At 32.5% G+C, this 21,285-nt stretch overlaps 1 protein-coding gene across 2 annotated transcripts; it reads right to left on the bottom strand.

Moving 5' to 3' along the window:
- Positions 1–9,441: 9,441 nt before the first annotated feature.
- Positions 9,442–14,325, bottom strand: LOC127103638 (transmembrane E3 ubiquitin-protein ligase FLY2). Of its 2 annotated transcripts, XR_007794785.1 has the most exons (14): positions 13,770–14,325; positions 13,189–13,261; positions 12,656–12,783; positions 12,298–12,413; positions 12,123–12,186; positions 11,945–12,011; positions 11,744–11,821; positions 11,492–11,649; positions 11,343–11,402; positions 11,076–11,169; positions 10,693–10,860; positions 10,103–10,431; positions 9,736–10,022; positions 9,442–9,630 (listed from the first exon to the last, which is right to left on the bottom strand). XR_007794785.1 is itself a non-coding variant. In XM_051040885.1 (13 exons), the coding sequence occupies exons 1-13, from the start codon at positions 13,914–13,916 to the stop codon at positions 9,801–9,803; spliced, it is 1,704 nt and encodes a 567-aa protein (XP_050896842.1). In that variant the 5' UTR covers positions 13,917–14,325; the 3' UTR covers positions 9,442–9,800. The 2 variants fall into 2 exon arrangements, 1 of the variants encoding a protein (XP_050896842.1); XM_051040885.1 differs by having other exon boundaries at positions 9,442–10,022.
- Positions 14,326–21,285: the final 6,960 nt, after the last annotated feature.

Here is a 21,285-nt window from a genome sequence, read left to right on the forward strand (position 1 = left end):
GCTTGGAACACCTACTATCAAGATACCAAAGATTTGATGTGGTTTTCAAGCATACCTACAAAATAAAGTTACATTTTGTTAGGTACCCAAATTGTTTTGGGTCCTTCATAATTAGTGCCTTTCTTTACCCATACGTAATGCCCACTTGCTACGCTAAAGTTTCTAACATAGCATGCATTAGGTGTATGGCAAATTATTTCGCAATAAAAACAAGTAGGTTCAAAATTGCTTTTATATCTAGGAACATAAGATTTCTTTTTAGAAAATATTTTTCTTTTAGGATAGTGATGAACATTTTTTGCCTTGTTCACTTTCTCTTTGGTTGGTTGGTCATTAGCCTTAACAAAGACAGTTTTGCTTGAACTTGGCTTGGAAAATTTTGAATAACCAAGTCCACTTTTGTCATTGAAATATCTTTGTTGGCTAAGGAAACATTCCAACCCAATTTGTCCTTTTTCATACCTTTCAAGAACTCTTTTTAATTGGACAATTTGGAAAGAAAGTGATTCACAATTTTTACATATAAAATTTTGTTTTTCACTAATCATCTTTTGTTTTTCATCGTTGACATCTTTTTCAATTGTCACGATTTTTTATTCTAAAGATAAAATTGTTTTCTTTTGAGATGATATAGTTTTATACAGAATTTTGCATTCTTCAAGAAGTTCATTTATAGCACCTTGTGCATCACTATCGAAAAGAGAAAACTCATTACTAACCTCATCTTCTTCATCGTCGGAATGGTGTGAGGCCATTAATGCTAGATTTGCACATTCGTCGCTTTCTAATTCAGATGAAGAACTTATCTCATTATCTTACCATGCAACATATGCCTTTTTATTCTTGAAATCCTTCTTGCCTTTAAAGTCACCTTTCTTTGAGAGTTTCGGATAATCCGACTTTATGTGACCTTGCTTTCCACATTCATAACATGTGACTTCTTGCGTAGATGTGGAAGCCTCCCTTTTCCTGAAATGTTTATTTCTTTTTGCATTAAAGGGTTTGTCATTTTTACTAAAAAACTTACCAAGTCTTTTAACAAGAAGCATGAAATTTTCATCTTCCTTCGATACGCCATCATTTCTATCTTCCTTTAAATCTACTTTTAAAGCAATTCCTTTGGATTTCTTCTCTTGATTTTCATGCTTTTCGAGTCTTCCAATTTCAAGTTCATGTTCTTGGAGTTTTCCAAATAATGATGCGGACGTCATAGTGGAAAGACTTTTCTTCTCCGATATGGCCGTTACTTTTGGTTGCCATTCTCTAGTCAAGGATCTGAGCACTTTAAGGTTGAGATCATCATTTGTGAAGGTCTTTCCAAGAGCGATTAAGTGATTTGTTAAGTGAGCAAATCTTTTCTGTAAAGCAACGATGGATTCTCCGGGCTGCATTCTGAACATTTCGTATTCTTGACTCAATGTATTTAATCTGGATCTTTTGACTTCAGTGGTTCCTTCGTGAGTCTCCACCAAGGTATCCCATATTTCTTTCGCAGATTTGCATTGAGATATGCGGAAGAACTCGTCTGTACTTAATGCACTTTGAAGAATGTTGATGACCTTCTTCTCATTAAGTATTTTCTTCTTATCGTTTTCATCATACAAACTTTTGATCTTTGGGGTGCCAACACCATTGATCACACTTGTTTGATTATGCAGACCATTTTCAACGGTTTCCCAGATACCATCTCCTTGTGCTTCTAAATGTGCTTTCATGCGGATTTTCCAGAAATTGAAATATTCGCCAGAAAATAAAGGTGGTTTGTTGCTACTACCTCCATCTTTAAAAACCGAGTTTGCTCTTGCGGAAGCCATTGTCTGGATCTGTGGAGCAAGTTACCAAAACCTGCTTTGATGCCAATTGTTAGTTGAGTAGCGCCTAAGAGGGGGTGAATTAGGATCTTTGAACACCTTTTCCGGTTTGTGAAAAACTTTGTTCTTTCTTTTCTGGTTATGTTAAGCGATGAACGGTAAAGTGCGGAAAGATAAAGAACACGAAGAAATATTCGGCTTCCCCTCATAGATCGAGAGTACTCCAGTCCCCTTTCAACATGAAAGAGATTTCACTATCTGTTATGACTTGTACACGACAAACACAATCACCAAGAATAACCTCTTGTGATTCACCAAGTTGATATGAGAACATCCTCTCAAGCTCAACTCTCTTGTTTCCAACAATCCTGGACAGCAAGGTGTTTACAAAACACACAATCTTATTTTTCAACAATTCTAAAAATAAGATATGGATTACAACAATGGTTTGAATGTAAAGTTTGTAGTATAATGATCACTCAAAGTGATATATCAATTTGCTTGATCTTATCTTCCAATTAAAATAACTCACAACACAAAGATATTAGGTTGCTCAAGAATTTTCTGTTTTGAATGATATGAAAATATGCAGAAAATATCTTGAATGAAGGTTTAAAACAATAAGTGTGAATTCTGAAAATTCTAAGAGATTGATTGGAAGAGGTGAAATTTGAATTTGAAAGATCATGTATTTATTTGCACATAACACCTCAAATGAAACATGGTAATATTCTGAAAGAATCATGAACAATTGTCAAAGATGAAATGAAAAGATTCCATGAAATGGTACATGAAGAGGTGTATGAGCAACCACTGATTTTTCAGAAACGCACAGTGGTAAATCGATTTACATAATGGGTAAATCGATTACCCTGTTGCAACGTTTAAAAATTTTCAAAATCTTTCAGTGGTAAATCGATTTCCCTAAGAGGTAAATCGATTTACCTAGTTAAAAAACTTAAAATTTCGCTTCTAGAAATGTAATGCTCCAGTGGTAAATCGATTTTCCTAAGTGGTAAATCGATTTACCTAAGTGAAAAAATTAATTTTTGCTTTTAAAAAATATGTAAGCTTTAGTGGTAAATTGATTTCCCTTATAGGTAAATCGATTTACCCAGTTTGAAAATGAAAAATATGATTCTGAGACATTTTCCATGCACTATGAAAAGTTATGCAAAAGCCAGATGAATACTTGAGCATCTAAGACTTTAGTGAAGGTAAGTATTCGCATTATACCTTGTCGAAGTGAAAAGCTTAACTTCTTGAATCAAGATGCTTTATCATAGAATAAAATCTTTGCCTTCTTGTTGCTTGGAGTTTTATCTTCATCAAAAACATTCATCATAGAGAAGCTTGACTTCACACTGTAGACATCCTCTATTGGAATGCATTAAAGAGGCTTCTCCTAGACTTATATGACAGCAATCCCTTCCAAGGATCATTGGTGAGATTTTCGGGCGAGCAAGTGCAGGTGAAAAGGTTATATAACATTGAAGACCACCTTTAGAGAAGAAGAAAACTCCAGGCATATCAAGGTAAGTTATCTTGTCATTTATGCATATTCCTTGTATAACATGATTATATGGTGGTCCGCCTTTAACCAGTTAGGATCCTCCATCTCCATATTATAGTGCATCAAATACATGCTCCTATATGGGCGAGTCAAGGTTATCTAGTGGGACCAAGAGATCGCCAAAAAATTATACATAGATGAGTCTGAAGTTGAAGAAGGTCGTGACCGTGGGCATAAACTCTGATGGCATGAAGTTGAAGGCCAAGCCCTTCAAGGAAGATCTAATGGATGAGGTTTTGGCCACTCTAAGCCATGTAGACATGAGGGCGATAGGAAAATATATCTTGTAAAATGATGACAATTGTTAAGGCATTGATCCTCATTTAGTTTAGTTTCATCTACTATTTTGTCTTATTTATGAGAGTTACAATCTCTCCCACTTGTAAGGATAAACATGTTACATTCTTCATTTTTATGGGGAATTCTATTTTCCCATGTGTTGTCAACGTAGCACAGGGTTTTTAATGAGGTCTTTCACTTTATTATATGAATTGAGATTATTGTTTCTTTTTTGGTAGGGAACTAAGGAGCGAAAAAGATTTTATCGAAATTCCCCCATGAGGTGACCATATATGTCGAATCCTTATACATGAATCTTGGTCGCCCTTTGAGGCTATCACATATGTTGGAACCTTATAAATGAATCATTATTGTCCCTCGAGGAGATTACACATGTTGGATCCTTATGAAGGAATCCTTATTGCCCCCTCGAGGAGATCACACATGTTGGAACCTCACATAGAAATTCTTGTCTCCCCTAGGGAAACATTAACATCGTAGAGAAAGAATCCTTGTTCTTCAAGATAACACCAAGGCTAAAACATAGTTTAGGGATATCCCCTTACAATTCGTAAAAATATGACCATAGTAAAGAAGTAAGTCAAATATAAGGAAATGCCTTGAAGGAAAAATTCAAAAAAGGAGCCTCTGGTGCCTAATCAAAAAAGGAGCCTCTTAAATATCTAAAAAGAAATAAGAAAGATCCCCATGATCATTGGCCCTCTTTAGGAACCTGTTTTTTTCTAGGATGTCTCCTTGGAGGGTAACCCCTGAATTAATGTCCTTCACTGCCTTATCGCCCTGAGGATTATCTTGGGCATCCTTAACAAGAGAATCGATTGGCTTGATTGGAGAAGGATCATCTAATTTGTCCATCAGTTGGTCATCATGGACGACTTTGAACATGTCCATGAGGCTCAGATGTAACCCAGAATAAAAGAAGGTTTACTTCTCCTTTTCCCTATCAAAGTAAACATTGGAGGTCTCCACCAGATCTTCTTTGAGCATATACACTTCCTTCTATTGCTTCCTCTGATAGCTAAGGGTTGAATCTAGAGATACCTCTAGTCTTTGTTCTGAGGTGGCAAACTCCATGGCCTTGGTATCGTCTTCCTAGAGCTTGTCCAACAAGGTATCTTTCTCCTTATGCAACGCATCTATTATGGCCTTACCCTTAGTCAAGTCATCTTGGTAACCTATGAGCTTCGTCCTCAATTCGTTCTTAGTCTGGGCATGCATTTATCTACCAACATGTCCATTAAATGAACCCTTAACAGGTGGTTCTCCTTAAGATTAGACAGCCTAAGGGAGGGCCTTTTGTAGACAACATATGGGAAGTCCTCAAGAAAGGGAAGGAGACACCATTGAACTTAATGATGTTGAAGTTAGGATCATTCCGCGTAGAGGGATGAGTTGGACAATCCTTGGTTAGAGATGATGTATGGGCGTCCGCCCCCTCTGCAACACTGACCCAAATTGCCATACCCTTTGAGCCAGAGATGAGGCGTATCTCCCTCAATTTTTCACTTATCCCCCCTGATGTGCAACTCGTCCAGGAGACTCATAAGATTGTCCAATCTTGAGTGTTAGGCCTTCCTCTTAGCCAGACGTTCCTTCTTCTTGTCTAGGGAGATTTTGGACATTTCTTTTTTCAAAAAGAATAATAACAAATATGAGTTGAATGACCATATACAAAATCCTAAACATGGATCGTTATCGTTAAAACTTACTTGGGTATTTATCCATATACTTATCGCCCCATAATCCAATGTGATCATGGTGTGGGAGTCCATGACCTCAAACTCGTCCAAAAGTTGGACTACCTCAACCTCTTCAGCAGTAATATGGTCAAAGTTGTATCCCATAATCGTCACTAGGTTGTTGTCAAGGACAAAGGGAAATAGGGTACGGCGTCTGCCCCAATAGTAACTATTGAGGAGCCATCTCGCCCTAGCACTCTTGCACACTTGTCTTTACAACCCTTGTAAGTGATTGTAATAGGGTTTGAACAAAGTTGTCCTAGTAAAGGTGCCTAGGGTCAGCCAACCCCCTCGAATAGTCGCTTTTATGCCGTAGAAGAGAAGAATGACCATATGGTAGAATGGACCCCCAGTTGCCAACATATGATCCTCAACTCCTAGATTAAACTCCACCCGTTGGATGTGATTAGGGATGGGGAAATGTTGAGCACCTTTAGAACCTCTGCCTCAAATGGGGAGATGGGGAAGACCCTAATATTACAAACGATAAGGAGATAGAAGTAAAAAGAGGGATTGGGGGAGTTATCCAAGGAAACCACATTGGCCCTCTCCGACATGGAATACGCCTCCAGGATAATTTTTTTCTTGTTGCCTAAAGAGGAGAAGTTAACATGTTGCTTGAAGGAGGCTATTTTTACCTAAGTGGTGTAGTGAGACTCGACTTCCCTAATGTCTTTGAGCTCAGTGTCAGAGGTGGCAATTATTTTCTTGTTTCCTAATAAAACAGAAGGGAAAAAGGAACCAATACTAAAGGGACTCATTCGTGAAAGGGGACGAGAGCAAGACTAACTTAATTCGTCCTTTCCAAACCCTCAGGCTTAAGAGGCTATGTATTGGCATAGTAGTAAGGGGTCCATAAGGGAAGATGTGGGAGGAAAGTAATGCAATTGCCTCTCCCATAAATCCCAATCACTTGTTTCGTAGTTCGATCATGTATTTTCTAGATGTGTCGCTCCTTTGTTAAATATGTCGCTTGTTTTTGGGATATCTCACCCGAAGCAAGAAAATGGGGAAGTGATGTGTCCCTAGTCCATAATGGTGTCGAATAATAATTTATGGGGGAATTTAACCATGCTCTCTTGAATAACATGTGGTTAACTATCCACTCATGTCTTCTCTGAAAAGTGGTTGTTATTCCCAAGGGGCCTGGGATCCAGGTCCATTACTGCTATAAAATACATCAACCTCTAAAGTTGAGAGGATAATACAACAAATCCTAAAAGCCTCTGATAACTGTTAATCATTAGGGGTTGTCACATATTATACTTTTAGCAAGTATAATCCTCTAAATATTTCAAAATTTATTTCTAGTCTTTCAAAAAATATTTTGAATAATGTTTTTTCTTTACCAATATTAGTTTATTTTGTTAATCCAACTAACAGAAACTAACATGACAAGTTAACTGGACGTTTTTTTTATTGTCTGCTGACTAGGGTAGTGATTGGATACTGAATGGCCTGCCAACATGGACTAATGAGTCTAAACCAAACAAAACAAAAACTCAATTTCAAGAAAAAAAGGTTTAAATCCCTACTTTATTATCCTGTTTCTTCTTCTTCTCCAAAGTAAACCATTTTCCTCCAAACACCCCATCATCTTATGATTCATAGCTTTTCATAATTATTGTTACACATTTTATTAGAGCTTCAGTTGTCGCATTTGTCTACATCCATTCACCACCGTGTATGAGGTTTAATTGCAAAATTTCCATCGTACTTGTTGTTTTTGCAAAATGTAAACCATTATCTTATAGTTTTCTTTCTCCTCTTAAAGTTAATTATAACATGACTTCTACATAATAAACAAGACAAACTCACTCTCAGATTGAATCAGAAAAATCAAAGACAATGTTAACTTCTTTGATTAAAATTCGTACTCGTAGACTCAGCTGATGTCATTCTCGTATGGTTTTCATACCACCGAAAGAATGACACAAACAAAGAAAAAGGTTTTTTTTTTATGTCCCTTTTGACAGGCTTGTGAGGAATTGATAAGTGGTTTGTTAATTTTGATAACAAATTATTTGACCATAATTTTACGTATACTTTACCATAGTTTGACATGTAATTGGCCATAGTTTTTCCTATATTTGACCATAATTTTGTCTAAAATTTGACATAGTTTTGTTTAAAATTCATATTTTGCTTAAAATTTGAACAATTCCCTTAAATTTGTTACTGTCATGTAACTAGATCAATTTCTATAATATAATCATGTTATCAACCATAAAGGATATATTGTTTGAAACTTGGAAAAGTTACATGTTCATAAGATGATAGTATTAAACTAAAATACTATCTTCCAACTCGTTCATAAACTTCATTCACCATAACATAACATGTTCATAATTTAGTACGAAACCAAATTAAAAGTCGAATACATAATAAATTTAAGTTTAATATCTCTAGAAAATGTTACAAACTATTATAAAATATATTGAATTTTATCATCTTTAGATAATATTCAATGTGTAAGCCTTTTACAAATCTTAGACCAAATCTTCAATTTTCTAATGGGATCCACATAAGTATCAATCTTTGAATCTGGGTCTAATCCGCTAATGTCACAGATGGATTGTCAAGTTGATTTATGAAGTACTCATCTTTTATCACATGTTCTTTTCACATCTCTAGTGTTATATACTCGTGTCGTCATTTAGTGTTGATTCAATCAAATAAATTCTTTGCAAACAATTTAACACCACTAGGTTGTTAATAAGTGAGTCCTTAATATGAACTTCATCTGCAACAGTTCTGAAACCATCATGAAACCCTTACTCAATCCTAACCTTTCTCAATGCCTTCCAAGCATACACCTCTAACTAAATCATCAATGTTGTCCTTTTCTACACCATCACTTAAGTAACTACCAACACCAACAACAAAAGTATTTTCCATTTTACTCTTTATATCTGATCGACAAATGTATAATATCCTACAGCTACTTTCGTTTAACATATGATTCTACATCACACATGTTGTCTTCCACGTATTTTGACATTTCAGTTGCATCACTATCATTCTTGGATGACTTGAAGTCTTCATCCAAAGATTCACTTTCATAATTCCACCACAGTTTTGCTACATTTACTTCAAACTTTGAATTCATTCCTTTAATTATGTTATGAGCCTCAACATAGGATTGTATTAGATAAATACAATTGACCACACCATTAATTAAGCATATGAATCACCACCTTCATACATTAACTTTGAGATGATACACAATGTAAATATCATGATCAGATACATAAGTTTGACCTTGCATAATACTCACGCAAAATATAATTTAACTTCATACCCATAGATATAATCAACAAATACATACAATATCAACGCATGCATGCGCACGCGCGCATAATACAGTCAAATACATACCCAATAAAGTTCATTTAACATTTGCATATGCAATACATGCACAATACAATTTAAATGTGCGTGACATACAAAAATATGTTACAATACATATTAAGAGTGTGCTTCTCTCGATGTCTCGTGTTTGAATCCTGTTAGATGTAACAATCATTGTGTCTGACTACTCCGTAAGAGTGTGCTTCTCTTAATGTCTCGTATTTGAACCCTGCTAGATGTAACAATCATTGTGTTTGACTAATCCATATATAACTTTGGTTTGACTTTGAATTGGTCTCCCACTAGTGGACGGTGGAATTAGTCTCCTAATAAATCTTTTTACCACTTTTAGCCATATAGAGATTTGAAGGTTATACAAAATAAAGAGATTTAGAGGTAAAATTGGTTTTTGTACCATGTAGTTAAAGTAGTTAGATAAAGTTACATATTTGCATGTTTGGAGGATGATCAACTTTCACACATGTCCCCATATTAGTTATAATCCTCTCCATAGACAGATCTATTTATAAGGTTGTTTTGCTATACACTTTACTTGATTGTGGTGTCCATTAGTTTTATTTTTCTACAAGAGTAATTTAACCTCAATATTTGTACTGAAACTATAGCATATAAAAAAAAAGAATAGAGATGCACTGAAAGCCAAAGGTGGAATCCAAAAGATTATCCAATGGAAATTAATCATTGACACAACCACTAACCAGTTTTTAAAATTTAAAAAAAAAAAAAACTATTAATCAGCTATAAACAAATGCTGCATGATACAAGTATCACAAGTTCCATATTTCAGCCTTGTACTGAAAAGCTCAACTATACCCAATATTGATTCTATCCCAACCTGCAAATCAAAACAACACAAAAAATGGTAAAATGCAAACTTAACACTTGAGTTGAAATTATGTGTTACTGATTACCGAAGGCCTTTTCATAATAAGCATATTACCGAAATTATATTCGAGTTGGACGGTGTCAGTTGATTCTAATGATATGAACATTTCGATAATCTACTCATGCAGGTGGGAGCGGGCGCCGGCATGTTGGACACTCCATCTTTATATCCATCCATCTTTGTAAACAGCCGGTGTGGAAAAAATGATCACAAGGCGTCACCATACAATCATTTGATCGTGGCGTGAGATCAATGCCTGTCATGCAAATAACACAGTCTGTCGCGTGATTCGTATCCTGAGAAGAAGACCTCCTATAATAGCTGTATTTCTCAGGTAGAATCTGTTATAAAGAACGAAAGATAGTTAGATTGTTGGATGAAGTCAATCCAGTAAAAAAGCGCGACAAGATTTTGGCCTTACCTGATGAGGAATGAACCAACGGGAGCCGAGATAATGCTGAAGAAGGAGAATTGCGGCTTGAAATCCGGTAAATAAAACCAAACAAGCGCACCAGGTGTGATCTGGTTCTATGCGCAAGAAGTTGTTAGGACAGCCGAAAACGTATAATGGGATTGCTAGCCGAGTAACGGTTATGCCTAATATATAATGAGGATGCAACGGTTTGCGCGAATCGCGAACAATGTTGGTGATTATCTGAGGTATCCAAAAGGAGTATACAAGAAGTAGAATAGGTTTCAAATAATAATGGAATTCGTACATGAATAGAATTCCCCCCAACAGGATCCCATCTGCAAGAAAAGTTTTTTAAAAACTTAATCAAACGCTTGTAGCATAAGCACTTATTAAGTCAAATAAGCCAAAAAAAAGCTTAGAAACATGTCATAAGTTTTCTCAAACAGTCTCATCACAAGTGTTTATGTCGATAGATAAGCTCAAAAAAGTCGATCCAAACAGGTTCTAAGACCCGTGTCAAACATGTGGCCGTGAATAACAATGAGATCACAAAAACAAAATGCAACAGAAACTTTGATTCCGAACAGGTTACTTACAGAAACGGCTGTATAAAACGGAAAGCTCGCGCCTCATTGTCTCCCAACCTTCGCCATTACTCAAAGGCCGACTTGCCTTCCAAATTGCAAGGAGATATCTCATCTCAAATATTGAGAAAACTACGAACTTGAAGAATGCAGCAGTTGCAAAAGCGTTGAACAAGGACTCTACATGGCAGAAAATAACAACAATGATCAGACTATCTAACTTTAAACGGAAATATCAACCGATCGAATCATATCTATCGTAACAATTATAATGTCAACACACTGCAATTAATTTGAACAGAATTATATTTATAATATTCTATTTCAGTTACACCGAGAGTGATTACATTCAATAGTCAAACATGAAAATCCGAGACACTTATTTCAAAACTTACCGACTAGTATTCCCGCCGTCAGATGTACGAGGCAAAGATAAGCATCCACTATAGCTTGCTGACCAATCATTATTATCGAAACCTTTGCAGCGCCCTGCAAAGGTATATAAGAATCATATTCATTTTATATATTCATATATTTACTTATAAATTAATTAAACGAAAATTCTCCGGCATATTCATTCAAATATTGAATCATTTCTATCAATTACGTTGGTTAAATCTATGGCCTGAAATTTAAAATAAAATTCAGAAGAAATTTCTTACAGATTGGGTGTTGCTATGCTCCATTTGCCGAATCAAAAGAAGAACTTGCAAGAATGAGACCTAATATGTAAATTAAGGAACTCGCACCGAAGAAGAAAATATATATGTCGGCTTAAAGTCAAGAAAGATAATTGATGATGGAAGGATACAAAAGTAACCATCAAGGTATAGTTCACTGCTTTATTGTAGTAGGCTCCAATATTAATAGATGTTGCATTTAACTGTAACGGTGAGATGCAATCTCCGTCATCATCCACGGAGGGACTTTCCATTAATCCTTCCAGCTGAAAAGAATCGTGCTCCCCTTCTATAAGAAAGTGTAAAACAACTTGGTTAATGGCGAGATTAAAATGACAGCGTTCAAATCTAAATTCGTCTTGTCCTTCAGAGAACTCGTATACCGTGTTTTGACGATGACAAGCGTGAAACCCGTGCTGAAATTTCAACATTACAATTTTTCTCCATGCCGTGCAAAGGAGCTGCGGAGAGTGCAAAAAACAACAACAAATAGAACAAGTTAGAAGTGTAGCATAGCGTGAACCAACCAAAACGGGGAGATTCTTCGACATATAGTTGTATACTGGTAAATGCGGAAACATTACAATGCTTTCGTCTCCACATGGTATGTCGCGAAGATTCTTGGAATACTTGAGACGAGAAAACTCCAAGCTGTAAATGTAAAGCCAAATATATAGAAACTAAGTATTTTGAATGCTCATTGTACTCAAAAAAGCAACAATGAATGAATGAATGAATGATACATCGTGAAAGATGCAATACCAGATGATATGGATTGGATAGAATATAATCTCCATCTTGATTCAACCCTCCTCCGTCTTTTCCGCTGCAATAGGAGAAAAGAGAAAGAAATTTCCTATTACTACTTCAATTCTCAATAGGTTCTGATCATCAGATTAATAAGGTAACATATAAAATTGAGATGCACATTGTTCACCTGTTGGCTACCATTCGAAGTTGTCTAAAAGGCCATATATATACACCTTCTATTTTGATTTGAGCACCGCCGACATTGTATTCATTGTCAAACACATCATGGAATATAACCACTCCCTGATAAAAACACATGGAAAAAGAGAAATAATCATTATTCATGTATTTATCCAAAAAATGATAAAATAGCAGCCATTCCGCTATATGCAATCCCATTTTTAGGGTCAGGCGCTTTGCGCGCCGTTCTATTAAGGTGGGACCTACTTTCATCGTTTTAAAAATAAGTAATAAAGCAAAAAGAAAAGAAATTGTGTCGTATACAAAAGCTGACTTCTTTTTAGCTATATAGCTAAATATTTCACCTGCACATAATGTACCCCGGTTATCTTTGTAGGCGTACTAACTAATTCAATTACGGAATTTCCATTTATTTTTCTGATGTCTGGAAATCTAGAAGAGCCATTTGTATTATCTAAAAACTTCCAAGTCCCTGCATTCAAAGAGGGTAATATCAATATGAATCATCAAACTGACAAACATATAAACTCATTCGAAAATAAATTAGCTAACAAAGTTGACTAGAAGATGGTGCAGTCGCGTAAAAATGAAGCATATTTTAGTAAGATAAGAGCACCTCTAGAAAAAGTTGATTTCAAATCATATAGAAAACTTATTTATAAGACTCATTAATAATTCATTGCATGATCATTTCAACTTTTCTTTTCTTATTCAAGCTTGTTCAAATGTTGGTTCAATTTGGCTCTAATTTTTTTTACCGAAATCATATATCCCCTTAATAGACATCAATCCATGAATGACGCAGATACTCAGCAATTAATAATACATCCAAGTAGTCAATCTAAAATTATAAATATACTTATGTAAGAATACCAACCTCGGTACGTTCCGGTTATATTCCATTGTGAAAAAGGACCTATGTCGCTTTCATCTTTTCCAGAAAAAATCCACTGAAAAATGCAATGACAATACAAGAAAATGGATGTAATTTGCCACAAACACTAATATCACACTTACTTTAGGTAAGTCTATTAAAAGTCGCGCTAAAGACATGCCAAATGCTAAAACAAAATCCTAGGACTAAACCATGTATCGAAATTAAACGGTCCTATATGATCAAATGTAGAACTCTTCATCAAGATGGAAGCACAAAGTCACCCCAAATACACATATATATACATTTCGACATAGAAATCCGATAAAGAATACTCAAGCTATTTCCGCAATCCGCTATTAACAACACTGAATATCATACTCCCAAATTCACAACATGACCAAATCAAAATCAAAAATCAAAAGGGCTGAGAAAACAGCGACACCTAAACCTAAAGCAATTCATCAGGGCTTAATTAATCAGAAATGATCAATATTAAAGCCAAAACATTCAAACTTACAAAATGCATCCATCAAAATAAAGTAAACAAAACAACTACATCAAATAAGAGTTGATAAACAAACCTCATCGCCCCAAGAACCAGTTTTATCCCTCAAGGGTCTGAGACCAACAACAGGACTAAGAAACAACATAAACACCAACCATCCAAACACCACTTCCTTCCTCTTAACAAAACAAACCTCCAACCTTTGAGCTTCAACCTCAACCATTTCTGTCAACAACCCTGTTCCCAATTCAAGTATCTCTGAATCCAACAACAAAATCCAAAACCCATCAATGGAAACAAACACCTTAAGAAACACAAAGGGTTGCTTCAAAAGCAGTCAAACGAGTGAATCACCGAGTCACAACAACAACGAGTCACAATTTGATTAGATAGAAACGACAGTGAAAGCCCAACGACTTCAAACAACGAAATTCCCTTCACCAGCAAGGTTTTGCTTTCCACCAAATGAAACGAACCTTGTTAAATAATAATAATTGCGATAATAATTTAAAAAGATTAAATTTTTTTGATGAGATGAAGAAAAAAACAAAAATTGATTAGTGGGTTTTGCAATAGAAGAAGAGGGAAGAGCAGTAGTTGACGAGGTTGGGTGTAACTGTGCTGTGTGGTGAGTCATGCTGGCTTTGGTCTTCTATAGCTCGGAGCCTTTTGGGAGGTGTTCACACGCGCCACGCAAAACAAAATCTAAAATATATTTTATTTTTAATAAATTTAAGCTTAAATGAATTTATGATTCCTTATTTTAGTTGAATCTAATAATGTATTTATGATTTCTTATTGTTCAAAATCTACATTTTAATCTTTATGTTTGAAGAAATAGTTTTTTTTTAATAATTATTGTTTTCTGAAGAAAAAAAAAGATGTAAGTTGTGTTGGAATCAATTAACATAGTTATATAACATTGCATTATTAAATTAAAATATAATGTAACTTTTTCATAAAATAGAATAAAATTTAAGATAGAAACAAATAAAATGTGAAATAGAAACTTCAATTTTTTTATAATATAAAATTTAATGAAAACTATAATGGAAATAACAAAACTAAATAGATAAATAAAAAATATAATTGTAAAAACATGGTATCAATTATTTTTTTAGTTAGTAGATAAAATTATTTTGATAATATAATAATAACTAAAAAATTAAGTTTATCGTATAAATTAAGAAAATTATTGATTGTCATTTCCTATTCCTATTTTATTTATATGAATTAATAAAATTATTTTGATGATATAATAATAATTAGAAAACTACAATCTAAAATCGAGATAGTGGTGAGAAAGAGTTAATTTGTTAATTAAAATCAAAAATGCAAAGTTAGTGGAATAAATAATAATAAATAAATAAGTATTAGAATAGGATTTATATGAATTGAGAAGATGATTTTTTTTAATATAATAGTAATTAGAAAATGAGATTTATTATATGAATTAAGAAAATTATTAAAATGTAATTAATTAATAAAAATATGAATTAAGAAAATTATTTTGGTAATATAATAATACTTGCCAAGATTATTTTATATGAATTAATAAAAATATTTTGGTAATATAATAATAATTATAAAACGAGGTTTATTATATGTTAATGAAAATATGAATTAAGAAAATTATTTTGGTAATATAATACTAATTACTAAAATTATTTTATATCTAGTAAAAAACTTGGTAATATAATAATAATTAGAAAATGTGGTTTATTATATGAATTAATAAAATTATTGATTCTCATTTCCCATTTCTATTTTATTTATATGAATTAAGAAAATTATTTTGGTAATATAATAATAATTAAAAAAACTATTTTATTATAATATAGATAATATAAAATTGAGTTAGTGGTGGAAATGGTTAGAAGGGAGGGAGAATTAATTTATTAATTAAAATAAAAAATACAAAGTTAGTAGAATAAATAATAATAAATAAATATAAAATAAGAAATGACAATGTTATCCACAATTTGGGTGCAAAATTGTAAAGTGATTTAACAACTTTTATATATAAGAGTTAATAAAATTATCGATTCTCATTTTCTATTTATATTTTATTTAGATGAAATTAAAAAATTACTTTGATAATACAATATTAATTAGAAAACTACCTTATTATAATAGAGATAATACAAAATTGAGTTAGTGGTGGAATGGTTAGAAGAGAGAAATAATTAATTTATTAATTAAAATAAAAAATACAAAGTTAGTGGAATAAATAATAATAAATAAATATAAGAATAGGAAATGACAATGTTATTTATAATTTTGGCGCCAAAATTTTTAAGTGACTTAACTAATTTTTATATATAAAAAAATTACTTTGATAATATAATAATAATTAGAAAACTATCTTATTATAATAGAGATAATATAAAATTGAGTTAGTGGTGGAAATGATTAAAAGAGAGAAAGAATTAATTTATTAATTAAAATAAAAAATATAAAGTTAGTGGGTAAATAATAATAAATAAATAAATATAAGAATAGAAAATGACAATCTTATCATAATTTTGGCACCAAAATTGTTAAGTGACTTAACAACTTTAAAATAAAAAATTTAAAGTTAGTGGAATAAATAATAATAAATAAATAAATATAAGAATAGGAAATGACAATGTTATACATAATTTTGACGTCAAAATTGTTAAGTGAGTTAACAACTTTTATATTTTATATATAAGATATATAATTTAAAGCAATTTTATATGTGTGTATGTACTAGTTGTTATTATTATATTAATGTGTATTATGGTAGTTTGTTATATTTAAAAAAATAATTTTTTATTTATATTTTAAAAAGAAATTATCAAAAAATTAAAATATTAAAGGTTTTTAATTTATTTTTATAAACTAGAGATTAATTTAATATTTGGTAACATAGTATATATTATTGAAATTTAAAACATAATCAAAATTGTATAATTTTTAAAACAATATATATCTCGAAAATAATTTTATGAAAACTATTCAAATTAACTTCAAACTCAAGTGATTTTTAAAAAAAATTGATATCCAAAATAATTTAAAGTAAAATGATGAAATATCTAAAATAGCATATTGTGAAAAACTATTTAAATCAAATTTTTATTTGAAGTTTTAAAAAAATTCTTTGTAAATTTTTTTAAACAAAAGTATAACAGTGTAAAAATCATTTTTATAAAAAATGAAATAAACTAACAATTTAATTAAAGATAAGTGTGTGCCTATCATATTTTAGTTATTCGTAAATTATACGTTGTGGTAGAGTGTTCTTGATGGATTATGTCGAGGATTCTCCTCTGGTGTTAATGGTTTACTTCGATTGAGATCTATCGTCTCCTTCTTAGGGTGTAGCTTTATTTTGGAGTTTTTATCTTTGTCATCATGTGATTATTGTTTTGGTCGAGCATTTGGTTTTCTTTGCATTTGCTAGTTCATTATGTTTTTGTATGGATTTGTGGTAAAGTATCAATTCTACTTATTTTGACTCTTTATTTTAATTTGTGAGGACTTTCTCCCTACCTTATTTGATATAACTATTTCTCGTTAAAAAATAGTATTTTTTTTATTTGTATATATTATGAATGAATATTTTAGTATATGATTGTACTTGTAAAACATACAATCAAAGTTAAAGAAAGTTTGATCATGTGTGAATGGTAAGAGAATGTGTATGTATATTAAGGTTTAGTGGAATTAGTCAATGAATCTTCAAGCCATAAAGTTTGAGTATTTATGGAGATCTTTTGAGCCTGAATCAAGAGGAGATAAACATTTTTCTCCTAGTTTCCTGGTGAAGGTTAGGGGTGTTCATTGATTCGGGCAAATCTGAACCAAACCGAAATTCAAACTAAACCAAGGTGTTTGAGTTAGGCATTTTTTTAGTTCGGGCAAAAACCGAAGCAAACCAATGAAACCTGATGTTAATTGGTTCAGATAATAGATTTCTAAAAAATTCTACCCGTGAGACCGCCTACCCGAACCAGCCATAATTAATTTGTATAATTTATATCATCATTAACATGGAACCAGCATAAGGTATTCAATTTCAATAAGATAAAAATGAAACGTCGTCTGTGACATTCACAACTTATATGGAGAAACGGAAAATATTAGAAATTTTATATTAATGTGGAAAATTAGTTGATGTAAATTAGATATTTTTTAAAAATATTTTGCATGTTTGTTTCTAATATATCTGATCAATCCGATGCAAATAAGCATGTTTCTCAATTTGGTTCGGATTGGACTTTATCGCAAATATGTGAAAATCCAATCCATACCAATCCATATATTTTTGATTAGTTTAAGCATTGAATTCTCTCGAAGCCGAACCAAATCGGCCATCGAACACCCCTAGTGAAGGCGTGGAAACGAGGGAAGGTCGGTTTTCCCTTAAATATTAGGAAAGTTTTTTCCCCTATGAATATAGTCTTTCAAACTGTTTTCCCCAATACACCTCACTAGACACGTGAGGATAATGGATAGGGCATAAATCTTGAGTCAGGCGAGGCGACCTAGACCTAGTCGAACGACCCGGTGTGTGCCCATCCAATACTGATGAACTTTGTTTTTGCTTGTATTCTTGAGATTTCTCCTTTTAGGCCCAATAAAATTATATAAGTCCACATTCTCTCAACCACGAGAACTGAAAGGATGAAATGATTAACTTAAAATGGGACGCATTCTCATTAATATGGTATTGAAAACACTTTAGATGAGCTCAAGCGATGCTTGGGGCGAGTCCCTTGAGTGTTTTTTGGGCAAGTCCCTTAATTATTGCTTGGGGATAGTCCCTTAAGTGTTTCCTGGAGCGAGTCTCTCAAGCTTCGCTTGGGACACGTGTAACATTCAACATATTGGCATATTGATCATTGTCTCGATAAGGCGTGATTGTTCTGGCCGTAGATATTATGCATGCAGATGGATCTAGTCGCAATTGTCTTTCTCTCTCTTCTTACATATGCATGTCAATGCTATGTCAATGATGTCATACACGACTTAGGCAACTCTGTCATTACTTAATTGGTGAGAGACTTTCATTCATTTTCACTTTTCTCTCAAATTCCTCAACTTCTTACCAACAAATTTTTTATTTATGATTCCTTATTTTAGTTTAATAGGGATTCAGTCTCCTCTATTTCATTAGAGATTATGTTTTTTTTATGAAAAAACTTATTGGTTGATAAATATCCAAAATTAGCTTATAATATAAATAAATATTGTCATCGAAGATTGCACCTTAGACCGACAACTTACATCCATTTAATTCAACTAGCACATATTAGTTGAACCGTCACATCTATCCAATTGAAGATTTTTTTCAAAATCTATTCTTTAAATAAAAAACAATGATTTTTTTTTATAAAATAAGATAATTATATATATATATATATATATATATATATATATATATATATATATATATATATATTTAACTTATAATAATAAATTTATTTAATTACTATAATTTTAGGAGCTATCACTTCTTTTTTTCAAAATACAGTTTATAATCAAAATTAGAATAACATAAATGCAACACCTATAGTTTTCCATAAATTTTATATATATATATATATATATATATATATATATATATATATATATATATATATATATATATATATATAGTTATTATTGTGAAATTTGTGTGTGTTAATTTAAGATAATAGTGCCTATCATATTTTAGTTATTCTTAAATTTGACCTTGTGGTGGAATGATCTTGGCGAATTTTGTTCAGGATTCTCCTATGGAGTTTTCTTAAATTTGTGTGTGTCATTTCTTTCTTAGAGTGGAGTTTTGTTTTTGAATTTTTGTCTATTGTCATCATGTGTTTCTTGTTTTGGTTAGGCATTTGGTCTATGTATATGTGGTAAGGTATTCTTCTGTTTATCTCGACTCTCGGATTGTATTTTTTATGATAATCTTACTACCTTATTTTTTTGATATAATTATCTTCCATTAAAAAATAATTATATTTTTTATTATTTATATTTAATTATGAATAAATATTTTAGTATATGATTGTACATGCAAAATGTACAATAGAGGTTAGAGAGAGTTTATTCACCGGTGAATGGTAACAGACTTTGTATGTGTATATTAGGGTTTGGTGGAATTAGGCAATAAATCTCCAAACCCTTAGATTGTAATATTTATGGAGATCCTATATGCTTGGATCAGAATGAGAGAAACGTCTTTTTCCTATTTTTCTAGTGAAGGTGTGGAAACGAGAGAATATCGATTCTCCCTCAGATTTTGGGGAGACTGATTTCCCCCTTTGACCATAGCCTCTCAAACCATATTCACTAGGACACCTTACTAGTCATGTTGGGATAATGGACAAGACATAAATCTTGAGCCGGGAAGGGCAACCTAGTGTACGCCTGTCCAATGTTGATGAACTTTGTTTGGGCTTGTATTATTGGGTTTCTTTTTCTTGGGTTATCTGTAACACCCATAAACCATAAACACGTCATTTATAAAAACATGTGGAGTATATTACTCAAATAGGATGCTACATTTCTCGGCATAACATTCTCAATCATAATATAAGCAAAAAAATAACTTTCAACACAACTCTAAATTGTCTCATAAATAAAAATTAACTTCATTTAATCATAAAATAATTAATTCAAAAACTCGTAGAAAATAAAATAAAGTCTTCTCAACCCAGTGTTACACTACTATCAGAGTGAAATGCAATAATTATGGTGATTATAAGTATAGAAAGTCGGAATGATGAATACCTGAACTGAAGGAAAATCTCCATGAGAAGACCAGACCAAAGGCTCAAAGGGTGCAGTGTGATCGAATTGAAAGTGAGACATTTTGGTTGAACTGAACTTCACCCTATTTGTGTCTGACTCTTCTTCTTCGTCATTGTCATATTCTTCTTCTTCTAGTTAAACTTGTTGTTATTGTTGGGTTTTTGAGTGGTTGTGTTATGAAAGGAAGTTGTATGGATGAAAAGGTGGGTCGTCCGGGTCTTAAAGGAGACGAAGCTGGTGGGAAAGAGAGGATTTATGGATTGGGAAATGAGAATTGAAATCGCGGAGAATAGAATTGGATTAGGAAGAAGAAGAAGATGGTTGTGATTGTTGGTTTATGCAATGTTTGAGTGTTTCCTTCAGAGTATGCAATGACATGGAGAGAGAGAGAGAGAGGAGGGGGAGTTTTAATTTTGATTATTTTTCGTGTTTCAAAATACTGCAGTTGTTAACGGCCAAGTACAATTTTTACGGACAATTTGGTGTTTTCCTTTTTGGTGTCGTCGTCTAATTTGGCTTAGCATCGCAAATATGCTAAGTTTTTTTTCTCTTAATAATTAGTTATGCTTTTTTATAAGCAAGTTTTATTTTTGTAAATGAAGAGGGCAAAGCCCAAACAAACACACAACTAACCAATATCACTATTGTCTTCTAACAGAAGATTCGATAAAAAAACTAGGACAATCACTAAATTATATTACACCCCCTTGCAGACTCAAACTATGCTTAGCAAGTGGATTAACACATTGGTTAGCGGTACATGTGGATTTTAACAACTTTAACTTTTGTGATTCCTTCCATGTACAACTTGATTTTGCGAATTAATT

The sequence above is a fragment of the Lathyrus oleraceus genome, chromosome 7 (genome assembly GCF_024323335.1).
Source record: "Lathyrus oleraceus cultivar Zhongwan6 chromosome 7, CAAS_Psat_ZW6_1.0, whole genome shotgun sequence".
Taxonomy (NCBI): Eukaryota; Viridiplantae; Streptophyta; class Magnoliopsida; order Fabales; family Fabaceae; genus Lathyrus; species Lathyrus oleraceus.